Source organism: Strix uralensis, chromosome 12 (genome assembly GCF_047716275.1).
Source record: "Strix uralensis isolate ZFMK-TIS-50842 chromosome 12, bStrUra1, whole genome shotgun sequence".
Classification (NCBI taxonomy): Eukaryota; Metazoa; Chordata; class Aves; order Strigiformes; family Strigidae; genus Strix; species Strix uralensis.
The window spans coordinates 14,692,362-14,712,012 of record NC_133983.1 but is presented as its reverse complement, the minus strand read 5'-3'; the positions used below and the strand labels follow the sequence as shown (position 1 = coordinate 14,712,012).

The 19,651-nt window shown below is 39.4% G+C and overlaps 2 protein-coding genes and 2 long non-coding RNA genes across 7 annotated transcripts; 2 read left to right on the top strand and 2 right to left on the bottom strand.

The window, feature by feature from the left end:
• Nucleotides 1-203: 203 nt before the first annotated feature.
• LOC141948566 (uncharacterized) lies at nucleotides 204-2,293 on the bottom strand. Its single transcript, XR_012630505.1, has 2 exons — nucleotides 1,663-2,293; nucleotides 204-379 (listed from the first exon to the last, which is right to left on the bottom strand). It is a non-coding gene; the product is annotated as an uncharacterized LOC141948566 (long non-coding RNA).
• LOC141948565 (uncharacterized) lies at nucleotides 349-5,580 on the top strand. Its single transcript, XR_012630504.1, has 5 exons — nucleotides 349-479; nucleotides 2,305-2,612; nucleotides 3,831-3,961; nucleotides 4,653-4,999; nucleotides 5,519-5,580. It is a non-coding gene; the product is annotated as an uncharacterized LOC141948565 (long non-coding RNA).
• Nucleotides 5,581-5,940: 360 nt separating this feature from the next.
• Nucleotides 5,941-8,094, bottom strand: CIAO2B (cytosolic iron-sulfur assembly component 2B). The gene is made up of 5 exons (XM_074881186.1): nucleotides 7,841-8,094; nucleotides 7,664-7,743; nucleotides 7,246-7,371; nucleotides 6,707-6,752; nucleotides 5,941-6,166 (listed from the first exon to the last, which is right to left on the bottom strand). The coding sequence occupies exons 1-5, from the start codon at nucleotides 7,980-7,982 to the stop codon at nucleotides 6,069-6,071; spliced, it is 492 nt and encodes a 163-aa protein (XP_074737287.1). The 5' UTR covers nucleotides 7,983-8,094; the 3' UTR covers nucleotides 5,941-6,068.
• Nucleotides 8,095-8,217: 123 nt separating this feature from the next.
• LOC141948563 (fatty acyl-CoA hydrolase precursor, medium chain-like) lies at nucleotides 8,218-19,472 on the top strand. 4 transcript variants are annotated; one of them, XM_074881184.1, is made up of 13 exons: nucleotides 8,218-8,405; nucleotides 10,109-10,313; nucleotides 10,740-10,878; nucleotides 11,140-11,273; nucleotides 11,666-11,819; nucleotides 12,074-12,175; nucleotides 13,035-13,133; nucleotides 13,598-13,738; nucleotides 15,013-15,093; nucleotides 15,981-16,128; nucleotides 16,789-16,938; nucleotides 18,727-18,799; nucleotides 18,936-19,472. In XM_074881184.1, the coding sequence occupies exons 1-13, from the start codon at nucleotides 8,351-8,353 to the stop codon at nucleotides 19,120-19,122; spliced, it is 1,668 nt and encodes a 555-aa protein (XP_074737285.1). In that variant the 5' UTR covers nucleotides 8,218-8,350; the 3' UTR covers nucleotides 19,123-19,472. The 4 variants fall into 4 exon arrangements, with proteins under 4 accessions (XP_074737285.1, XP_074737283.1, XP_074737284.1 ...); XM_074881182.1 differs by lacking the exon at nucleotides 8,218-8,405 and adding an exon at nucleotides 8,466-8,706; XM_074881183.1 differs by lacking the exon at nucleotides 8,218-8,405 and adding an exon at nucleotides 9,407-9,513.
• Nucleotides 19,473-19,651: the final 179 nt, after the last annotated feature.

The following is a 19,651-nucleotide window of genomic DNA, read 5'->3' as shown; positions in this document are numbered from 1 at the left end:
AGTCTGGGTGCAGCAGGGCAGCCTGCATGGCTGGGACAGGCCATGCATGGCGCTGGCAGGAGACCTGCAGGCACCAGGGAAAACACCTGTCCTGGAGTAGGGCACTCTCAAGTCATCAGTGTTTGTGCATTGCAGTTTCTGTGGCAAGTATTTTTTCTGGTACAGACCTGAATGTAGCTAATCAGAGACATTACATCACAGTCTTGGCAGCTTTCATGTATGTATTTCCTCTCTGGCATGTTATTTTATTTGTGTATTCCAGAGCCTGTTCTGTGGGATGGCTTCCATTCTTCCCAGCTGGACCAAGGCACGATTCATACCACGTTGTCTCTTTCATCTTGTCATTTTTCATGGTGAAGCACAGATTGCCCAGTTAGGCCTACAAGCCAAAAAAAGACGCAATTTATTTGTACTCAGTGAAAGACTCAAGCAGCTTTTAAGAGGATGAAGACCAGATCACAGTAAAATGTCAGAGGGAGGTACAGTGTCTTTATAACATTCATAGCAATGTTCCTGCAGTTTTAAGTATTAGAATATTTTGCAAGTGCTAAACTGGTAGGATACATTAACTCATGTGTATACAATTTGCAGCTACGCCATATTGTTTATTTATTCAGCCATAAAATGCAGAAAACTATTAATTATATGACTTGATTACTGCATAACTGTATCTTCTATGGAGTTAAGTGCTTAGGCTACAGATGAACTGAAATGTGTACACACAAATGGCATATGCCTTTAAGGCAGTTATGATTGAGGTTAAGCTGATACATTTACTTTTTGTTTGAAAAAATTAACTTGCAATTGTTTTACAAGGAGTTGCCCAATATTCTTCTAACCAACAAAAACAAATGTGACAAGACTCCCACACCTCTATGCTAAATCCAGAGTATAACCTCAATTAAGCTCTAAATTTGCAGGATCACACCCAGAATGGTGAGTTTGAAGGGGAAGAAATTTTTTTAATAGAAGCTCCTGTTTCAAGCTCCTAGTAAATTTTGTCATTAGTAAGAATCATTAATAAAGGAGAATTTGACAGGGTCTTTACATTATTGACTTATGTTTCAAAAAACAGTGTCTAAAATGCATTGTTGTGAAAATAAGTCAGTACCAATTTGAAGAGAAACAATTTATGTGATTCATTCCTAATCATTATTTTCTGTCTACTTCAAAACTAATTGTGTTTTTAAAAGAGTTGGCTGCAGTGTTAATGAAACTATTTTCTGATTTTCAGTAATAAAACTAGTTTTGTTCTATTAAAACTGTTAGGAAAAAAAATTGGAATCTATTGGCATTTATTGTTTTTCTCTGCAAGCATTTCAGACTACATGGATGATTTATTTGTCACTTTGCAGAGGAAATAAAAAGTATTGCTGCTTAGATACCTTCATAATCCTTAGACAGAGCATGTGCCAGCTCTTCCATTAGCAAAAGTGTGGAGAAATCAAGCTGCCAGGCATCCTGGGGTTAAGCAAGCTCCTGACAATCTACTGAGGTTATTTTGGTCAAAGCCATGTGTGACACATCTGATGGGAATCCAGATGAAACTAATTTGTGTAGATTAGGAAAAAAAAGTGCTATGATAAACCATCATCTCAAAGTTACATCAAAATAATGGGGAGGATCATGTCGAGCAGAGAGAGTTTGGCAGGGATGACTTGCCCGTCACTTGGGTCTTCCTGCTTGGCTCAGCATAGACACAGCTGCTGCCCGCACTCTGGCCACTGCACTTATGATCTGGCGAGGTGTGCATCTCCCTCTGTCAACATAAAGCATTAGTTTTACATAGATACTTGTCCTGATCCTCCTGTCTCCTGGTGCTGTTGGTGACTTACCTGTGGTGGGACAGCAAAGGCTTTCTTGTTACCCACAGCAATGTGAGGGCACTGGTGGGATGGGATGAGCTGTGCAACAGCCCAGGAAGAGACGGCAGAGGGGGGCCACGCTGTGGCCGTGCCTTGGCTACAGGCCCCATGTGAGAATCTCTGCTTCAGGCAGCCAGCTTGTAGGGAACAAGGAAACCAGAGGGATGGGAGATGTCTAGCATAAGGTAATGGGAGCTCATATTTCCCCTGCAGTTTGGAGGACAAAGCCTCCAGCATTGCAGAAGCTTCCTGTTCGCCATGTTGCCACAGACCAAGGCTAGTGGTACTACAGTGAGGTGTTGTACACCCCTGCCATTTCCTTCTCTTTCTCTTCCTGGGCCTCCCAAAGCTCCCAGGCAGCAGCTGCTCCCCATTTCCCTGTTACATTTGTTCCACAGACTTGCTGGAAATTAACTTCTGCCCTGTTCACTCCCTCCAGCCCTGCCCTGGGAGCTGAGCTAATGACAGGGACCAGAGACTGTTTTAACTTCTGTACTACAGAGGACAGCCTTGGCATCCGAAGCTTGTGTGCTGCAACAAGATGCTGAAAAGCAACAAAACTGATGTGAGAAGTGGCACGTTACTCAGTGACCTGGAGTGTGTGGAATGAAGCTGGGAGAGCAGGATTTCCAACCATCCAAACCACCAGGATGTTTTTATCACTGCAGACAGGGCTGCTTCTTTGATCCACAAAGGAAAGTTAAGGAATGGAGATAACCTGCTGCAGGATGCAAAAGCTCTTTACAGGTAGAACATGAAAGAAGAAATGAATTAATTAAGAAATATATAAGAAGGTTACAGAATGTGATGGTGTAACTTCTGCAACTACTAAAGTGTGTGGAACAAAATAAGGGTGCTGTTTATACATTTTGTAAAAATGTGTATTTTTAGCATTTTGTGGGATGAAAGTTTTATGTGCTATTAAATGTTGCTGGCAAATGGTTGTGGGGCACACCAGCAGACTTAAACACACAGGTAATAACCTTCTCCTGGTTTTACTCTCTTTACTGATACTTACCTTTCCATAGTAACATTTGAAAGATTTTGCTATAAACTTTTGTTTAGGGAAAAAAGTTTACTCTGCCACTCCTTCAGTCTGTATACGCCGAGCAGCACATTTCATAAAGGAAAGTGGCATAGTTGTCTGCTTGACAGGCTAAAGGGAAATTTTTTTAACAGCTATAAAAAAAACCATTGTAAAACATGTAGTTTATAAATCAAAGCTCCAGAGGGAGATCTTTATCAAAGCACTTTATTGACATAAACACATCAATCTTAAGCATGGCTAGAAGACTAAAATAAGTTTTTTTAACTAACAGTTCCCAGTGTGTGGGTACACATTGCTTCACCCAATGAGCACAAGAAATATTACCATTAAAGTATGAAGTTCTTCCATGGACAGTTTACTTGCATCGTTAGATACAAAGCTGCTGAGCTGCTTCCCTGCCACTCGTGACATCAGGGGATAAACAGCCTTCAGAAGTTTCAGCTTGCTGGTACTAGGCAGCAGTGGCGGTATGGGAGCAGCTGGGAAGAGGGACCAGGACTGTGTGGGCAGGCCCAAGTATGTGCAGTGTGGTGGAACCCCTGATGCACGGTGTCGGTCTGTGGGCTCAAACACATGGCAGGTTACTCCAGTGCACAACACGCCAGCTGCCTTAGGGAGCTCCCAGTGCAGTGTTTGCAGACTGAGAGTAGTGAATGCCATTCAGCCACCCCTGGAAGGCTCTGCCCGGAGCCTAGGAATGTGAAACAGATGTCTGCTTCTGGCATTGTTCCTGGACTTGAATGAGGCTGTTTGTATTCAACACAGCTGCTCTAAAGGGTCATAGTTCCTGATGGAATGTGTCCTATTACAAAGCATTCCAGAGGCTAAATTTAGGAGTAGCTTTTTGGAAAAATAAGTCTGAAAAGAAGTATTTGTAACAAATTAATGTGTTCTTCTCCCACTTTATCTCCATACAGCAGGAGTCAGCTAATGATCATTAAAACCAGGGAATGGAAGACTTTTGCTAGAACTGATGGTACATTACCATTTAGCAAGTATCCAGGCTGAGGGAGCCTGTACAGGAGGAGCTGTGATCTTCAGCAAAGGGGTTTGTCCTTACTGTTGTTTCTATCATCTCATTAATATAACATCCACATCACTTAAAGAAACATGCCTGATCTAATGTAATAGAATGCTCCATCCTTAAACAGCAGAAGTCAGACCTTTCCTTTGATATCCCACAATAGTCCCTTTACAGAAAAGTCATCCCCTGACTACACACTATAAATTTAAACAATTTCTCTGAGAAGGTAAATGGTGCAAAGTGGACTCCCAGGGTTACTGTGTACAGTGTGCTTCACAAGGCAAGTGCCAACATCCCAATAAATTATTTAACACTATTATTATGTAGTGCTGAAAGCCCAGCAGAGATTCAACAAAGCATAAATTACTGATCCGTTCTCTATTTGGAGTGCAGGTTGAAGCAATCTGTTGGCAGCTTAGTCATCCTTCTGTTTTCCCCCTGGTACATATTCGCATTCCTTTCTTCCCCAAAATCTGTGAGGGCAAAACTCATTTTCTATTAAAAAACCCCAGAAGACAAAATCAATCAGCCAAGCATGTTGCCTTTGAGCTGCCTGCATGCATTGCCATGGCTGAAGTTTCATTTGTGGTGCGAATGTTGTCAGAACTAATCAGTTCAGTGATTCAGCAAGAGAGGCAGAGAGGAGAGATACTATTAACAGCTAGGTCGTTCTGCTCCTTTCCCAATATGACATAAATATTGTCTTTATTCACAGTTTCATTCATACATCCAAGCAAGCACTGATCATTCGAAGGATGCTAAGCCAAATAAGCAGACTACGGCTTTCTGCAGAGTTGGCTTTCTGTAGAAGCCCTGTGCAAACCGGGTGCCTCATTTCTGAAATGGGAAGATTTGGATTTGTTTCTGTCCTGTTTTGCTATGTGACTTTCAATGTCACTCTTTGCTCACCACTGCCTCAGTTTCCTCAGCTGCTCAACAGACTAGACTGGACTACTAGGCCGTAGTCTACATAGTGTTCACAAGCTTCAACGTTTTTAAAATAGCATCTGAGACCCTCCAAGAGAAAATACTACTGAAATATAAAGCATTACCATCAAACAGGTAAGCACAATCTACTTTTTAAAAAGTGTATTAATTATTCTCTAGATAACTGATGATGACGAAGGTAATATTGCATGTGCGCAGGCACCAAAATATCTGATAGTATTTGTATAACAGGTTGTTCTTCATGTGGTCCATCATTAGAAACATCTTTTACAAAAGTTCAAATTAATTCTGGAATTCTATCTTAATTAATTTTTCTATTGTCAATTTCTGCCAGACAATAGTTTAGTAAATGTCACATTTCCCACACCAGAAGCACAGGCTTCTGGTGTGTATGTATTGTATTAAATGTATTAAATCTCAATACATTTAAAGCAGAACTTGTCCTTTAGCTGTCAAACTCTGCCAGGAAAGTCTTTCAGCAGAGGGTAGCTAGACTGTTTGTACTGAAAACTATGAATTACTCTCTCCTATATTGTGGCAGGTACTTAAAAAAAAACCCCAACCCCACCACAAAGATACTGTATTTCCTACCACAAGTAATGAGTAATTAAAAATAAATCATGTTTTATACAGGTCTGAAGAGCCCTCCATATTTGGCTAATCCAAGTCAATACAATAAAAAACTACGCAGATGATTAGAAGTGTTTATACTTATTGCTAAAATGTGTTACAACTCTGCACACATGAACTTATACAATTTTTGATGTCTGAAGCTAAAATTATATTAGCAGTCCAAAACAGTCATATGAATGTAAAGATTTTAACTGCCATTTAGCTTGGTGTAAAGTCCATGTGCAAAATTCACTTCTAAAATGCAGTTTATAACTAATTTTGGATAGTGAGAAACTAGTTAAAACTGGGTTGAAACAAGTCTTTTTAAAGAAAAATCCTACCTATGCCATGAGTAATAAAACTTAAAACTCAATATTCATTATACTTTTGTAGCTGCCTGTAAGCTAATTTCCAAAATGTTTTTTTTGTATGAGTAATGAAACTTTTCTTTAAGAAAATCCAAGAGATTTTATTTTGCTCACAGATATATGTATAGTGTAACAGTAGCATCACCACTTATATACAAAATGAGTTTAACATAGCAGAATACCAATTTGTCCTCATCAGGCAATTATGATCGAGCAGACAAACACTGATTCACCACTTCCAGCAAGTGAGAGTTTTCCAAAGCAGCCGCTACACGTTCTTTATCAGCAAGCTGTTTATTAACTGTGCCAAAAAAACCACCACAAGAAACAGGTCAAAACATTGGTATACAATGTCTTTTTTAAAGCATCTTATGTTGAGACACATAATCACACTGCTGCTATGGTTGGCAGGTAGACTAGTAATACTGCAGATGCTAAGTACACTGCAGGGTTGCAGTCTAAGGTCAAAGCTAGCATGTTATCACAAGTTAAACCAGTGAGCTGTTTATGATTCAGCAGCAGGGAGCTACACATGTGTAGGTGTAACACAAGAAGAAATTTCTCCCCAGCCTCTCCCCATTTTCTGAGTCTTCCATAACCCAGGCAAATCAATGAGTAGTTGAGAGCACAGGTTGCCTGAGGAGATGTTTCAAGTACGGTACAGAACATACCTAAATGTCATTATTACACATTCCTGTGCTGCAACATCCCCCAGAAGCTGACGCACATAAAGTCCCAGACGCTACACAGTTGTTTTGCAGGTGCAGGAATCTCTCTCCTCTCTAATTTTCAAGGTTAAAAAAATACAGACAACTGCGCAACAGAGCACTAAAAACCTTACCTGCATGCTCAGAGGCATGTGTTCCTGGTGTTATATGAACATCCAGCTTAAAAAGCATCACAAAAGAAAAAGGGGACAAGTCAACAAAACATTGGAAGCTCAAGTTCAAAATATTTAATAAGACAAAAACAAAGAGAGAAAAAAAGGCTGTTCTTGCCAATACCAGTTACTGTATACGGCAGAATAAAGTCAAGTCTAACATCACAGAATATTCTGCATTCCCATCTGCTTAAGCCTTCTTCAAGCAGGGGGTGAGGCACAACCTCTCCTCCTCCTCCTCCTGTGCCGCAGAGCACTGCAGGTGACTTCCCTCCATATCCCCACTCGCCTTGACATGACTGTCACAGAACAGTAATTCTGCATCAATATTTTAGTCCACTGCACTCTCTGGTTCCTGGAGTGTTTCCCCCATCCGTAGTATGAGAAAAGCTCTAGTTATTTTTCACTGTAATTTTGCTTATTTTTTTGCCTTTTTTTTTTTTTTTCCTTTTCAAACACAATTCCTACCTTTTGCTTTCCAGAGTGACTTTATTACTCACCTTAAATCTCTCTGGCAGAGATCTGATCAATTTTACTTTTATGGAGAGGCCGATTAACGTCGCCATGCTGCAGTGCGGAATGGTGGGAGTGAACTCCACTGCCACCGTGCTTTCTGCGTCATTCACCTGTTGAAAACCAAACATTTTCCATGTACCAAACGCACTGGCTTTACCCCGAACTACCTGGAGGCAATTTATGTGAAATGCAGCTTGAAGCTGTACTTTATCGCTCACAGTTTTCCTCACTGACATTTTCATACTATGTTTAGCTGCTATAATAAACCTCTTTTAACGTTAGAAAAAAAAAAAAAATAATAACGCAGCTCATCAGGCGGCAGAGGCGGCACTGCCGGGCGGCCCAGCACGCCCTCGGCGGCCCGGGAGAGCCGGCCGGACCCCCGGCCCAGCGGGATCTTACTTTCACTCGCACTTGCTCGACGACGTTCAGCTCCTCCAGGGTGAGGGGGTGCTCGGGGTCGTTAATGGAGCGAATGAGATGTGTCGCGTTAAGGAAAGCGGAGCGGAGCTGCACCGACCGGCCCGGCCCGGCCCGGCCCCGCCGCCCCGGCCCTGCCCTCCCCTCCCGGCAGGATATCGAAGATCTCCCGGTCGTCGATGGAGTCGGCCAGCTCGTCGTCCTCCTCCCGCGCCGTCACCGGCCGCTCCCCGGAGCGGCGGTAGATGAGAGGGTTGGCGTTCTCCAGCGGCGCCCCGCCGCCCGGGCCCGGGCCCACCATGGCCGCCGCTCAGGCCCGCCCCGCCTCGGCTGCCAGCGGTGGCACAGCGGCGCTGCCGGCGGGGCGGAAGGAGCCCGGACGCCATTCGCCGCCGCACCGGGCGCGGAGGCGGGCGCTCGGCGGCGCTGGGCGGCCCAGGCCCTGCCCAGGCCCTTCTTCCGCGTGGCGGGAGTGCTCCCCTGTGGGCGAGCAGAGGGGCTGGCGGCTGTGCGGGGAGCAGCGTGTCGGGGGAGCTCGGGGGCTTCAGGGTCGCTTCTAGGCACTGAAAAATCTTGTTTTACCTATCTCATTTGCGGCCCGTTTTGTTAAAGAAGTACTGATTTACTCTGACAAACCTGTTGCCCAAGCAGGATGTACTTACACGATGTATGATCTCTGCTAGAGAAGTTGGCTTCACAAGTTTTATGAGTGCCCATGCGGAAGGTGAATTAACTTAAAGCAGTGCGGATGAGCCAGGAGATGTGAAACGAATCACAGGTGGAAAGGCAAAGACCTGTCGTGTATTTGGTGTTTTGCCAGTTGCAGACTGAGAGTGCAGCAGGCTGAGCTCGTAGGCCCAACTATGAACAAGATCTTGGGGCTAATCTGCTTGGAGCCAGGCATCCACACTGAGGGATGTTATGCTTCTACAGACTACAAATTTTTTTAGGACCTTTTCAGCCAGTAGGTAAAAACTGTCGGTTGGATTGCCGGCCTATTTCCACTGTAGGAAGCTATTTTGTAGGTAAGTTGAGGTCATAGCCCTTCCTCACTTTTTTGAGAGAAGTACATACCCCATAAGGTGTTGGTAAATAGACCTTGCTTTCTGGCCTCCACTGGGGCTGCTCATAGAGCAGAAGCTATGATCTGACACTCAACTTGAATCCCCCTTCTAATTTTGAAAAATGCGGAAGGCCCGTTTGTATTCGATAACAAGCTGGTTTTGGAGGGTGGAGGCCAGTCCCTGCTGGAAAGCGCATTATGGTACAGATGTGCTAGCCCTCATGAAAACTTCTGCACTCATTTACTATTCTGATTTTTTTTTCTTTTTATTGTTACTTTTTAGTTATTTGTAACCTATAATACTGTTTTGTGGTGAAGTTTTTGTTGTTTTGGGTTTTATTTTACAAGAATTTAAGTGTCGACAGCTCTGGAACCTTTTCAGAGCTTCAGTGTTTCCTCTGTAGGATTAACGGCAGATTAACTACTATTAGACCTTTTGTTATTGTTCACAGATGGTGTTGGGTCATTTTCAGATCATCCATTCTCAGGATCAGGTAATGATTAGGTGCCTTACACTAAGGGATTGTATTTACAGTCTGTATCAAATACAGCTCTGAAAGTGCTTAATGCAGTGCATGTTCAGACAGGAATTTAGCTGCACTCCCTACTCAGAATGCCCTCAGCAGGGACCTTTGTACCATTCTCTTCCGCATAAAACCAGAAAATAATCTAGAGACCAAACGGTGGTGAAAAATGGCTCTTCAAAGCCTGATTTCTTTGCTTTGCACCTTGTTTTGTAGTATAGTATTCATCACTTGCGGAGCAGAAGGTGAGATGCAAAATCTGTTATTATCGCTGTTGTGGAAGCAACTGCACTAATAAATTGCAGTGTTGTGGTTTTCAAAGGCAGTACATCTCTTATACTTTTGTTAGCAGTCTGCAAAAGTATCCTAATAAGCTTGATGCAAAAATTAATGGTTTTGTGAGGTGAAATAATTTCTGAGATGATTTCATGAAAATAAAACTTTCTTAAATGATATCTTTCTTAAAAGGTAGAAAGCAAAACCATTTCTGAATTATCTAAACAAAATATTGTTAAGATCTTGTCAGATGATAAATTTAGAAAATGTTAATGATTTTGACAGTTGCTGGTTGTTCTGAAATTTGTAGTTAAGCTTTATGCTTTTGCACAGTGACTGAACTACATTTTACCTAGCTCTGGTTGTCATTGACAGAGCCAGCTATAGGAGTGTTTGGCAGGGGGTGTCTGTCATTGCACAGAAGTGAAATGAAAACTGAACAAAATTGAAAGGAATAAGATGAAATCTTCTAAAACAATCAGTAAAAAATGCTTCATTGAAAAATCTGATAATTATGAAGATGCAATTTAATTTATTTATTTTTTTATCTTATGTGTTACTTAGGACAGAATGGTGCTGAGCCAGAAGTAACTATTACACTTGGACGGCTCAAAGGGAGACAAACAAACGTGAAGGGGACAGACAGACTTGTAAATGTCTTCCTTGGGATTCCTTTTGCAAAAGCCCCTGTTGGATCCTTGAGGTTTTCCCCACCTGAACCACCTGAACCCTGGAATGATCTGAGAGATGCAACTTCTTACCCACCACTGTGAGAGCCGTTCAGTTCATTTGTATGTAGGACCTGCTCATGTTTGTCAGTGTTGTCATGTTTATTAGGGTGCAGAGGTCTGATTTTTGGTGAGGAGGTTGTATTGACTGGCAGTGAATATGCTGCCAGTACTGAAATACTTCGTAAGAACTGTGGGACTAGGAACCACAAAGATTTCCTGGGAAATTCCTGTCTTTGGAAATCATGTATTCTCATTATACTGTGCTGAAATAATTAAGCTTTTTAAGTACAAGAATAGAGCTGTACTTTTACAGGTTGCACCTCTAACTAATTATAAGTAACACAAAGTTCATATCCCCTGTGGGAATTCAGTGTGTGGGGAAAAAGTATGTTTTCTCTGTTGTCATTACATTGCTGCTATTGCAGTTTTATTACTAATAGTCATGCTTCCTTTCTTCTGTGAAGATGTCCTCAAGATCTGTCCATGTTGAAAACAGCTGAAAAAAACTTTAAAGAAAAACACCTTCCATTCCGAACTTCTGAGGACTGTTTGTATCTAAATGTTTACAGCCCTGCTGGTTCAGACAAGAAGGACAAGTTACCTGTACGTAACCCGTTGTGCAAACTTGTGTTGTAGGAAGTTTGCACCTAATGATAGCTCCTAAGTCACTTAATTGCTTTTCAAAATGTGATGCTGCATTAGCAAAAATATTATTATGTAAAATTAAAAGTCCACCAACCTAAAATTCATCTCCCATTGAGCTTCAGTGATTTGGAGTTCCTAATTCCCTGATGTTGTCTTCCTTTTTCAAATGAAATCTGCCAAGCAATGTATAAAAGTGTGTCTCACCCTTTTTTCTCTAAGGTAATGGTGTGGATCCATGGAGGCAATTTTATATTCGGTGGTGCTTCTAGGTATGATGGTTCTGCACTATCAGCCTATGAGAATATTGTGGTAGTAATAATTCAGTACAGACTTGGACTCCTTGGATTCTTCAGGTAAGATGACCTGTTTCATTTTGTAAAAAGTACTTCTTGTCATGTTAAAGCATGGGTAGTTTTGTTTTCTAAATCAGCTGAACTTCTACACCAGCTTCCCACTGTTACAGTGGTTTAAATGTACATAATTCACTGACATCAGGACTTAAGAATATTAAGAAATGTCCATAAATGCCATTTGCATTGTCATTTTATTGTAGCCTGCTATGAAATCATAGTTGGGCTTATTTGGTTCTGGATAGGATGTTTGTTCTTGTTTTTACTTCCATCCATTGGTGTGTAAAGCAAAAAATCATGTAGTGTAAATGTAAGTTGGTGATATTTATTTTATTCTGGTATTAGAAGAACTTCTACTCTTCCTGAGAAATTGGTTTATTATGCTTTTCTTTCAGTACTGGTGATGAACATGCTCGTGGAAACTGGGCATTTTTGGATCAAGTAGCAGCTCTTCGGTGGATCCAAGAAAATATTGAACCTTTTGGTGGAGATCCAGGATCTGTCACGCTCTTTGGTGTATCTGCAGGATCTTGCTCTGTTTTTGCACATGTAGGCATGCAGTAGATACACTGAAAAGTAAAGTCTTAAAAAAATCTTCAAAAGCTCATTTAGTGTAACATTTCATGCTTAATCTGATTTCTGAAACTAAGATTAATGGCATTGTGCTAAGTCTGGACACTTCCCCTGTAAGCACATAAAAATGTGTGATTCCCTGCTGAATCCAGCAGTTTAGTCAAGCATGAAGTTCTGGGATAAGGACCTTAATGTTGAATAAATACTTTCTGTTCTTCCCTTCTTGGCAGGTTTTATCCCCTTTGTCTAAGGGTCTCTTTCATAAAGCAATATCAGAGAGTGGTATTCTAATCCCCCCTGATAAAGATTTACTTTGTTCAACAGATCTTAAGGTAGGCTATTTTTTTTTTTTTCATTTTAAAGCCTTTGTAACATGAATAGATATTTCTTATATCCGACAATTTGGTTAAAAGAAAAAAGGGGAAAATCTGATTGCATATTATCCAACAAAGTTGATCAAATTTATTCTCATGGCATACCTATAAATATATAGATGAGCACCAAGTAAATTTTCATTCAAACAGTCTATTTATTTTCAATCTCATTTGGTGTTTGAAATAGGTTGTACAGTTATGCAATTACCATATCTGTGGGTCAAGTTAGGTATTTTCAGTTACACCCGTGCCAAGCTAGGCATATGTCCATTTTCATGCACACTGTAACTTATACAGGAACTATGAAATTTATTATGGAAAGTTTAATTAGAATCCAGAAGAGGCATTCAGTTTTTACTCAGCTATGGTCTTTTATGGAGGGCCTTTATTTGACGTAAATTAATTTAAAAACCCCCAAACAAAACTTTTAAAATTAAATTCCTCTCTATGAGTACCTTTTCATTTCTCTTCCTGAAATGGCAGGTAGTAATAATGTAAATCTCTCATAAGTTCTTTTTCTGAATTTTCTTTCCTTATCTGATTTATGTTACAACCTCATATTATCTTTACAGCAAGGTTTGTTGTAGAACAATGAATGGAAATATAGCAAGAAAGGGAAGTATACCAGAATGATTTCACTTTGTGATCAAACAGTAGTATTTCTAGTAAAATAAAATACTTGAAGCCCTATCAAGCTCACCTAAGTCTACCCTTAAATAAAACTATTAACAGTACTGTGTATAATAATTTTCTGTTTATAAATTCCTTAAAAACTGCCTCATAGCTAACAGTTCTTGTCTTTGATAATAATTTTCAGAAAATTGCAAGTGTATTTAAGTGTGAGACGAGTAGTTCACTCCCCCTGCTAAACTGCTTAAGGAACCAGGAAGCAAAGGATATAGTCTTTAATGGTGCGGTAGGTGAAATTTTACTTAGTAATGCTTGCAAAACTTTAGCTCAGCCTCTGATGAGCATTTGTTGTTGGCCTGTTCCAAAGTTGATTTTTCTTAACTTTTGTCAAAATACGCCCTCCATATTTAAAGAATTTCACATAATTTCTATTTAGAATTTTCAGTGAAGTGTCACAGCACCTGTAAAGTTGTGAGCAAGACTTGAGTGTACGTATGTTTTAATGTCAGTTAGAAGCAGCACAGGATCAGAAAACCATTACATTACTCTATACCATGACCCAACTAGGCTTGCATTTTATGCTCTTGGGCAAAGCTGTAAATTTATGTTACAGTGGCTGTAGATACTCAGATTTCTTAAAGCCCTTTTTTGCACTTGGAACATTAAATGTGGACATTTTATTATGTGATTTCAAGGAAAAATTGAAAATACTAATGACAAGTAATTTGATCTTTTTTTCTTCTCCTTCAGGAAATGCCACTTCTACCCTTAGTTTTGGATGGAGTATTTCTTCATAAGTCACCTGAAGAGATACTGGCTGGAAAAGAATTTAATGCAGTCCCATTTATGATAGGAGTCACCAACAATGAATTTGGCTGGAATATTAGATCTGTAATTTAATGGCTATTCTTCATTTTTTTGAATGTTTGTGTTAACTGATGCAAGCAACTCTGAGAAGGTATTTGCTGGTAGGACACCTTTTAAGTATGGCCAAAAGGCTTTGCATTGTTGGATATATAGACAAGGTAAACTCTGCTTGCATTATGATTCTGTAGTGATGCAGAACCAGCTGGTCACAAAATAGTGAGACAGACTTCGTTTTGCAAGTTACACTACATGGACATCCTTGGAACATCAAGTTTATACAGGATTTTCTTATCCTAAAATTTTATTCCCTCATTCAGGCAGAGAGAGGAAAAAGAATGCAACAGTCAAGGGCTTATTACTGAAGGAAAATAAACCAAATCCTTTCCACCACAACACGCAGTATTCAGGACTGATACATAGAATGTTTAAAAATGTGACACTGATCACCTTAAACAGCTTACCCTGTATGTTGTTATGAACTCTGACTGCTGGTTCTGTCATTGCCCCTGTGTTCATTGTTACCATGTAGAAAGATCTGTTCTTTGAAAATCTCATTTGAAGACGGAGTATTGGGATAATGCAGGTGTCTAAGCCATTCTCAGTGCATAAATTCTTTCTCGTATGAATTCTATGAGTAACTCTAAAAAATGAGCAGTTGGTATACAGTGCACAAAACTGCAGGAGGTGGATTTGTGTCCTCTCCTCTTCATTTCCTATGTATTTATCTATGTACTACAAAGCATTTGTTCTGAATCTGCATAGTAACTGTGTGTCTCTGGGAGTGTGCTGGTAGGGAGTCCAAGAAGGAAAAATGTAAAGTGAAATCTGTTCCAATTCATTTTTTGGGCAGAAGAGTAATTTTATGTAACAGAGGAGGAGCACTGCCTTATCTTTACTTCAAAGAGTTCAAACAATTGGACTAGAGACAGAGAGGCTGCCAGTGACTTTTAAGATCTCCCCTTCCAGAGGAAAAATAAGCCTTTGGGACAGAAGAAGCCTTTTGCTTCAGTTCTGCTCTAATGCCTTCTGCTCTTATAAGTTTCTTAACAATGTGTGTTGATTTAAGGATAAACTACTTAATGTGAGTGGTTTATGTAGAAACCTTCACCAAGGAAACATTTGCTGCGATAAATACAAGCTTTTCAAGACAGCTGCTCCGTTGTAGTGCATTTTTTCATACGATACAATGCTTTAAAAATAAACACCAGTAGTAAGAATAAAGTGGAATAATGTAGTTCTGATGTTAAAAATATTGGAGAAGTTGAATAGCACTAGTAACGTTATTTTTTTCTGTGTAGACATCAACAATACCAGGGTTGAAGGAAATAGGAGATAAAAAATCAATCACTTCAACTTTAGAGTTTTTCCTACCAATGATGGTAAGTACTGTTGCACTAATCTAATTTGAGAAGTGAAATTTCTTTTTAATGCATATAACAGATTTGTGAAGTTTCGCGTTCTCTAATTCCCTGCTTGAGTCATAGTGTTACTAAGACTTGAGGTCATGTTATGGTTTGGGGAGAGGCACAGCAAAGTTGGCAGGACTACGGTGTATGGAGTTACACAGAAGTTGGATTCAGTCAGGTCTGGGATTTGGGGAAATACCTTTTTCCTTCTAGACCTCTGAAGCAACATTTTTATCTTACGTATTTGTATGTAGGATTACTGTAATAGTGTCCCTAATCTTATGGTACCTGATGGCTAATCCTCTGATTGATGGGTTTCAAGGCAGGATTTTTCAATATGTTTACATTAAATTAAATGTAACTTTTAAAATAGTTACTTTGCACTCCTAGTTTTGAAATGTATCTTTCAAGCAGCAAATTCTAACACTAAATACATAAGATGTGTTTGGAGATCCCGCTGGTCTTGCCCTGTAGTCTAACAATCCATAAATCTTTCAAGGACTCATAATTTACTTTTGTTATTCCCACCATCTCTTTTCTCCTGAAGAAAACAGAAGCCGAAGGTATTATCAGGAGAAGTTGCTGGATCTTTGTTGATTCCGGTAGAGTTTTAACCCATATAAATCTGTTGCAAATTCGACCTGAGGTGGTTGGTTTGGTTTTTGGTGTTGGGTTTTTTTTCCCCCACAAAAAGTCTGAATAGGTTTTATTTGCCATCATGGTTTCCCATCCACATGGGTGCTACCCTGGACCTTTGTGTCTTTGCAGTATCTCTGAAGTTTAAAAGATGATATTTTTAGTGGCTAATTCAGAGTGTGATAATTTTTCTGTTTGTGTCTTGTTTCCCCTTTTTCTCATAGTATGTACCATCAGAGTTCCTGCCTGCGATAGTGGATGAATATCTAGGAAACACAGATGATCCTGCTGAGCTACGGGACCGATTTCTGGACTTGCTAGGGGATGCACTAATTGTTATGCCATCCATTAAAGCACTGAATTATCACAGGGGTGAGCTAATGAACACCAGTAGGGTATTCAAACCTCTTACTACATGCTGGATCAAATGACATAGACAAAAATCCTGTCATGTGTAGGCAGCCCTTTTTGAGATTCCCACTGGGAACTTGAGGGTGAAGAGTGATATAGATCTCCAGGACTGTGTGAAGCAAATGTATGTACTCCTTAATCTTTGTACTAGTGTCTTGCACTTGTGCTTATAGTCACAATATATTGAGAGCAGAGCATGATAACACAGCTAAATGTTTGCTAACTGAAGTATACAGGCTTAAAAATTAAAACATATTAAAGCAACCTGGAATTTTTCCTTTGGCCCACTGCTGCTTGGAAAGTCAGCAACTCTGTGGTCTGGTGATTTTCTGGTATTTAAGTGTAGACAAGCCATGCCAAAATACCCAGAACTGGAAAATAATTTGATGTTATTTTGTTTTCTGTAAGTTTTCCTGGGGTGAGTCTTTCATTTTTTTGTGTAAGTGCTGTGAGTTCTTAATTTTGAATTAAAAAACAAAAATACATATTTGAATGTAGCATTACATTAAAAATGTGCCCAGTATAAAGCTTTGGGCATGTTTAAAGTAATATTTTAAACAGCTGATGTCAGCTGTAATTTATGCATCTCTTCTTTAACTCTCTAAATGTTGCATCTTCTAGAGTCTGGAGCTCCTGCCTACTTCTTTGAATATCAGCATCGGCCCACTTCATACTGGGATAGTAAACCAGAGTATGTGAAGGCTGATCATGGAGATGAAGTTGGCTTTGTCTTTGGAGGACCGTATCTGGCTGGTGATATTCAGCTACGCAGTAAGGAATAGAACATTCAGTGTTTGCGTATAGATTATTCCCATAACACTGGCATTATTCTATTCAGTAGTGCTACTTCTGTTTTAATCAGACTAAAGTGCATATATTAACAGTGAGACCAAAGTATGACCCTTTCTCCTGTTGGAATTTGTTTAATGATAATTTACTGTCTTCTCCATTCTTTATCATGTACAGTTTGCTGTTTCTGCAGCACAGTAAGTTACACATGTTGTCAACAATTTAGCAGATAGGAGATTTGCTAGAAAACATCACTGTCATCATACCAGCATTATTCGTGAATTTGCCAAATAGCTTTGGCTAAAAAATAAATTGAAGGAAAGGTCAATTAAACTTGCAGGGGATTAGCGGAGTGCTTAGGAAGCAGAAAATCTAGGCTCTCTTCTTTTCCTGAGGAATTTAAGCTAATGTCTCCTCCTCTCCAGGAAATCCCATGGGCTGTCAGGCTCCAGGGAATGGGGGACTCAGGTCTGTTTTGTAGATAGTGTTCCAGTTGTGTTGATTAGAGCAAGACTTGTAATGCTAGTGTTTGATTTTCTGCATGAAGATCTAATGGTTAGGTTAAAAACTATTTTCTCCCATGACTCAATATTAAGCCTTTTATCCAAAATGGAACCAGTCCATTGAAGAGGGATTAAAGTTGTACCCTCAAAATTGCCTTTGCCTTGTCAGTTTGGGCATTCTTGTAGGATTCTGAAAGATCTGGTTCCTTCAGGCAGAATCCCATGTTGCCACAGTCCAAATGAATGTGCCAGTCATTGAACACTTACATACAAGATGCCACATCCTCAGGAATATTATGAATCCAGTAATTTGTTTTAATTGCATCTGCCTAAAACAATAATACTCAGGATGGAGTATTTTCTTTCCTGTGAAACAAATTAGGAGCAGTTCTTATTTTGACAAAGAAATACAGAAATTCTACTTATTTTAAGTGAATTCACCATTTTTTCTGCTTTTATTTTTGTCATTTGCACGGTAGTTCATAGTCTGTTTCAAAGCCTGCATAAATGAAAGTATTTCCTTTTATTCCATTGAACTTTGGAGCAATCCAGCTATGTTGTAAAAGCATTTGTTAATCAGTTACTAGAGCCTTTCGATGTTGCTTATATTTTTTTTTTACTTATGTTATCCTACACTAGAAAACACCATACAGTTCCTTTTCTATTTGCCTAAATTTACTGAGATCATTAAAATAGCAAAGATTTTTCTCAATGTATTGAGATGCATTTGTAATTAATAACACACTAACTAAAATTATTTCCACCTACCTGATACGGTGGGCATATGTGTAACTATATTTAAAAGAATATTCTTGAAGTGCTGAGACATGGAATGACACCGTCTTGTATCAGAATGAAGGAATTTTTGCCTAGTCATGCTCTAAATAATAGAATTTCAGTCCCACAAAGCTAGAATGATATCTATGAAACTAAACCATGTGGCCCATTCCTTGAGTTGTAACGGGACTTGGGACACATAGGTCCTTTTTTTGTCCTGCATCCAGTTTGCTGAAAAGCTACAGGCAAATCACCTTATTTCCTTGCACCCCCATTCCCCAATTTGTAGAATAAGGATAATTATGCTAATTTCATTCATAAAGAGCACTGAAGTCTTCTCTTGATGATTGCTGTATTACTTACATATGGCAGGTATGGTGCCTCTGTTGTAATCAATAAGTTGTTACAACATACTCACAGCATGAAATGCTGCTTCTGTAGTAGCAATGTTTTGATTTCTGCCACGCGTAATAATTATTTTGTGTCTCAGGTGAAGTTACAGAGGAAGAAAAGAACCTTAGTAGAACTCTAATGAAGTACTGGGCTAACTTTGCTCGAAATGGGTAAGAATCATGAGATTCATGACACACATTACTGGTTTGCACTGAGTCTATAGTGAGTTAGCTGTTCTGTTGATTCAGTCTTAACTTCTGTGACTGAATTCCCCTGCATTCACTCTTTCTTTCTTATTGTTTACAGAAATCCTAATGGAGAGGGTTTGGTTGAATGGCCATCTTACAACCTAAATGAAGAATACTTAGAGATAAATCTAAAACAAAAGAAAGCCAGAAAGTTCAAAGAAAGAAAGGTAGATTTCTGGAGAAAGGTGATGTTTGAAAAGACAAATAACAGAAGAATGGAAAACAAGGTTAATTCAGAGTTATAATGTACAGTCTAAACATGCACATAATATGCAAGCTATCAGGATAGTAAAAGAACCTACTTAAAGTAATATTGAGGATAAAATTATGTTTCCCTCCTTTTCACCTTTTCTTCACAGTTGTCATATTTGCAGTTATTCACTGTGATAATTCCAGTTGATCTATTTCCCCTCTGTGATCCTTTACTTTTTCCTAGATTCGTATCTACAATAGAAGCCTCATTTATTAAATACAGGTACTAGATTTCCCCACTGTTCAGGTTTTTCTGTCACTTCCCCATGACTGAAGACAGAATGTAAGCAGCAACATTGTTTTAATAAGGTGAAATCAATAAAGACCTCATTTGCAAGTAAAACTGTCTTTTGATATCAAGTGTTATCAGCGATGGTACAGAAGTTTTAGTCTGATTTAGATACAGAAATGTCCTCTGTGAGGGAAAAAAAAAAAAAGGAAACTAAAGAATGTTTTTTTTGTAAGTTGGTTTTACAACAGAGAGAGTATATTTCTGACTGTTGTGATACATGATCTGTAACA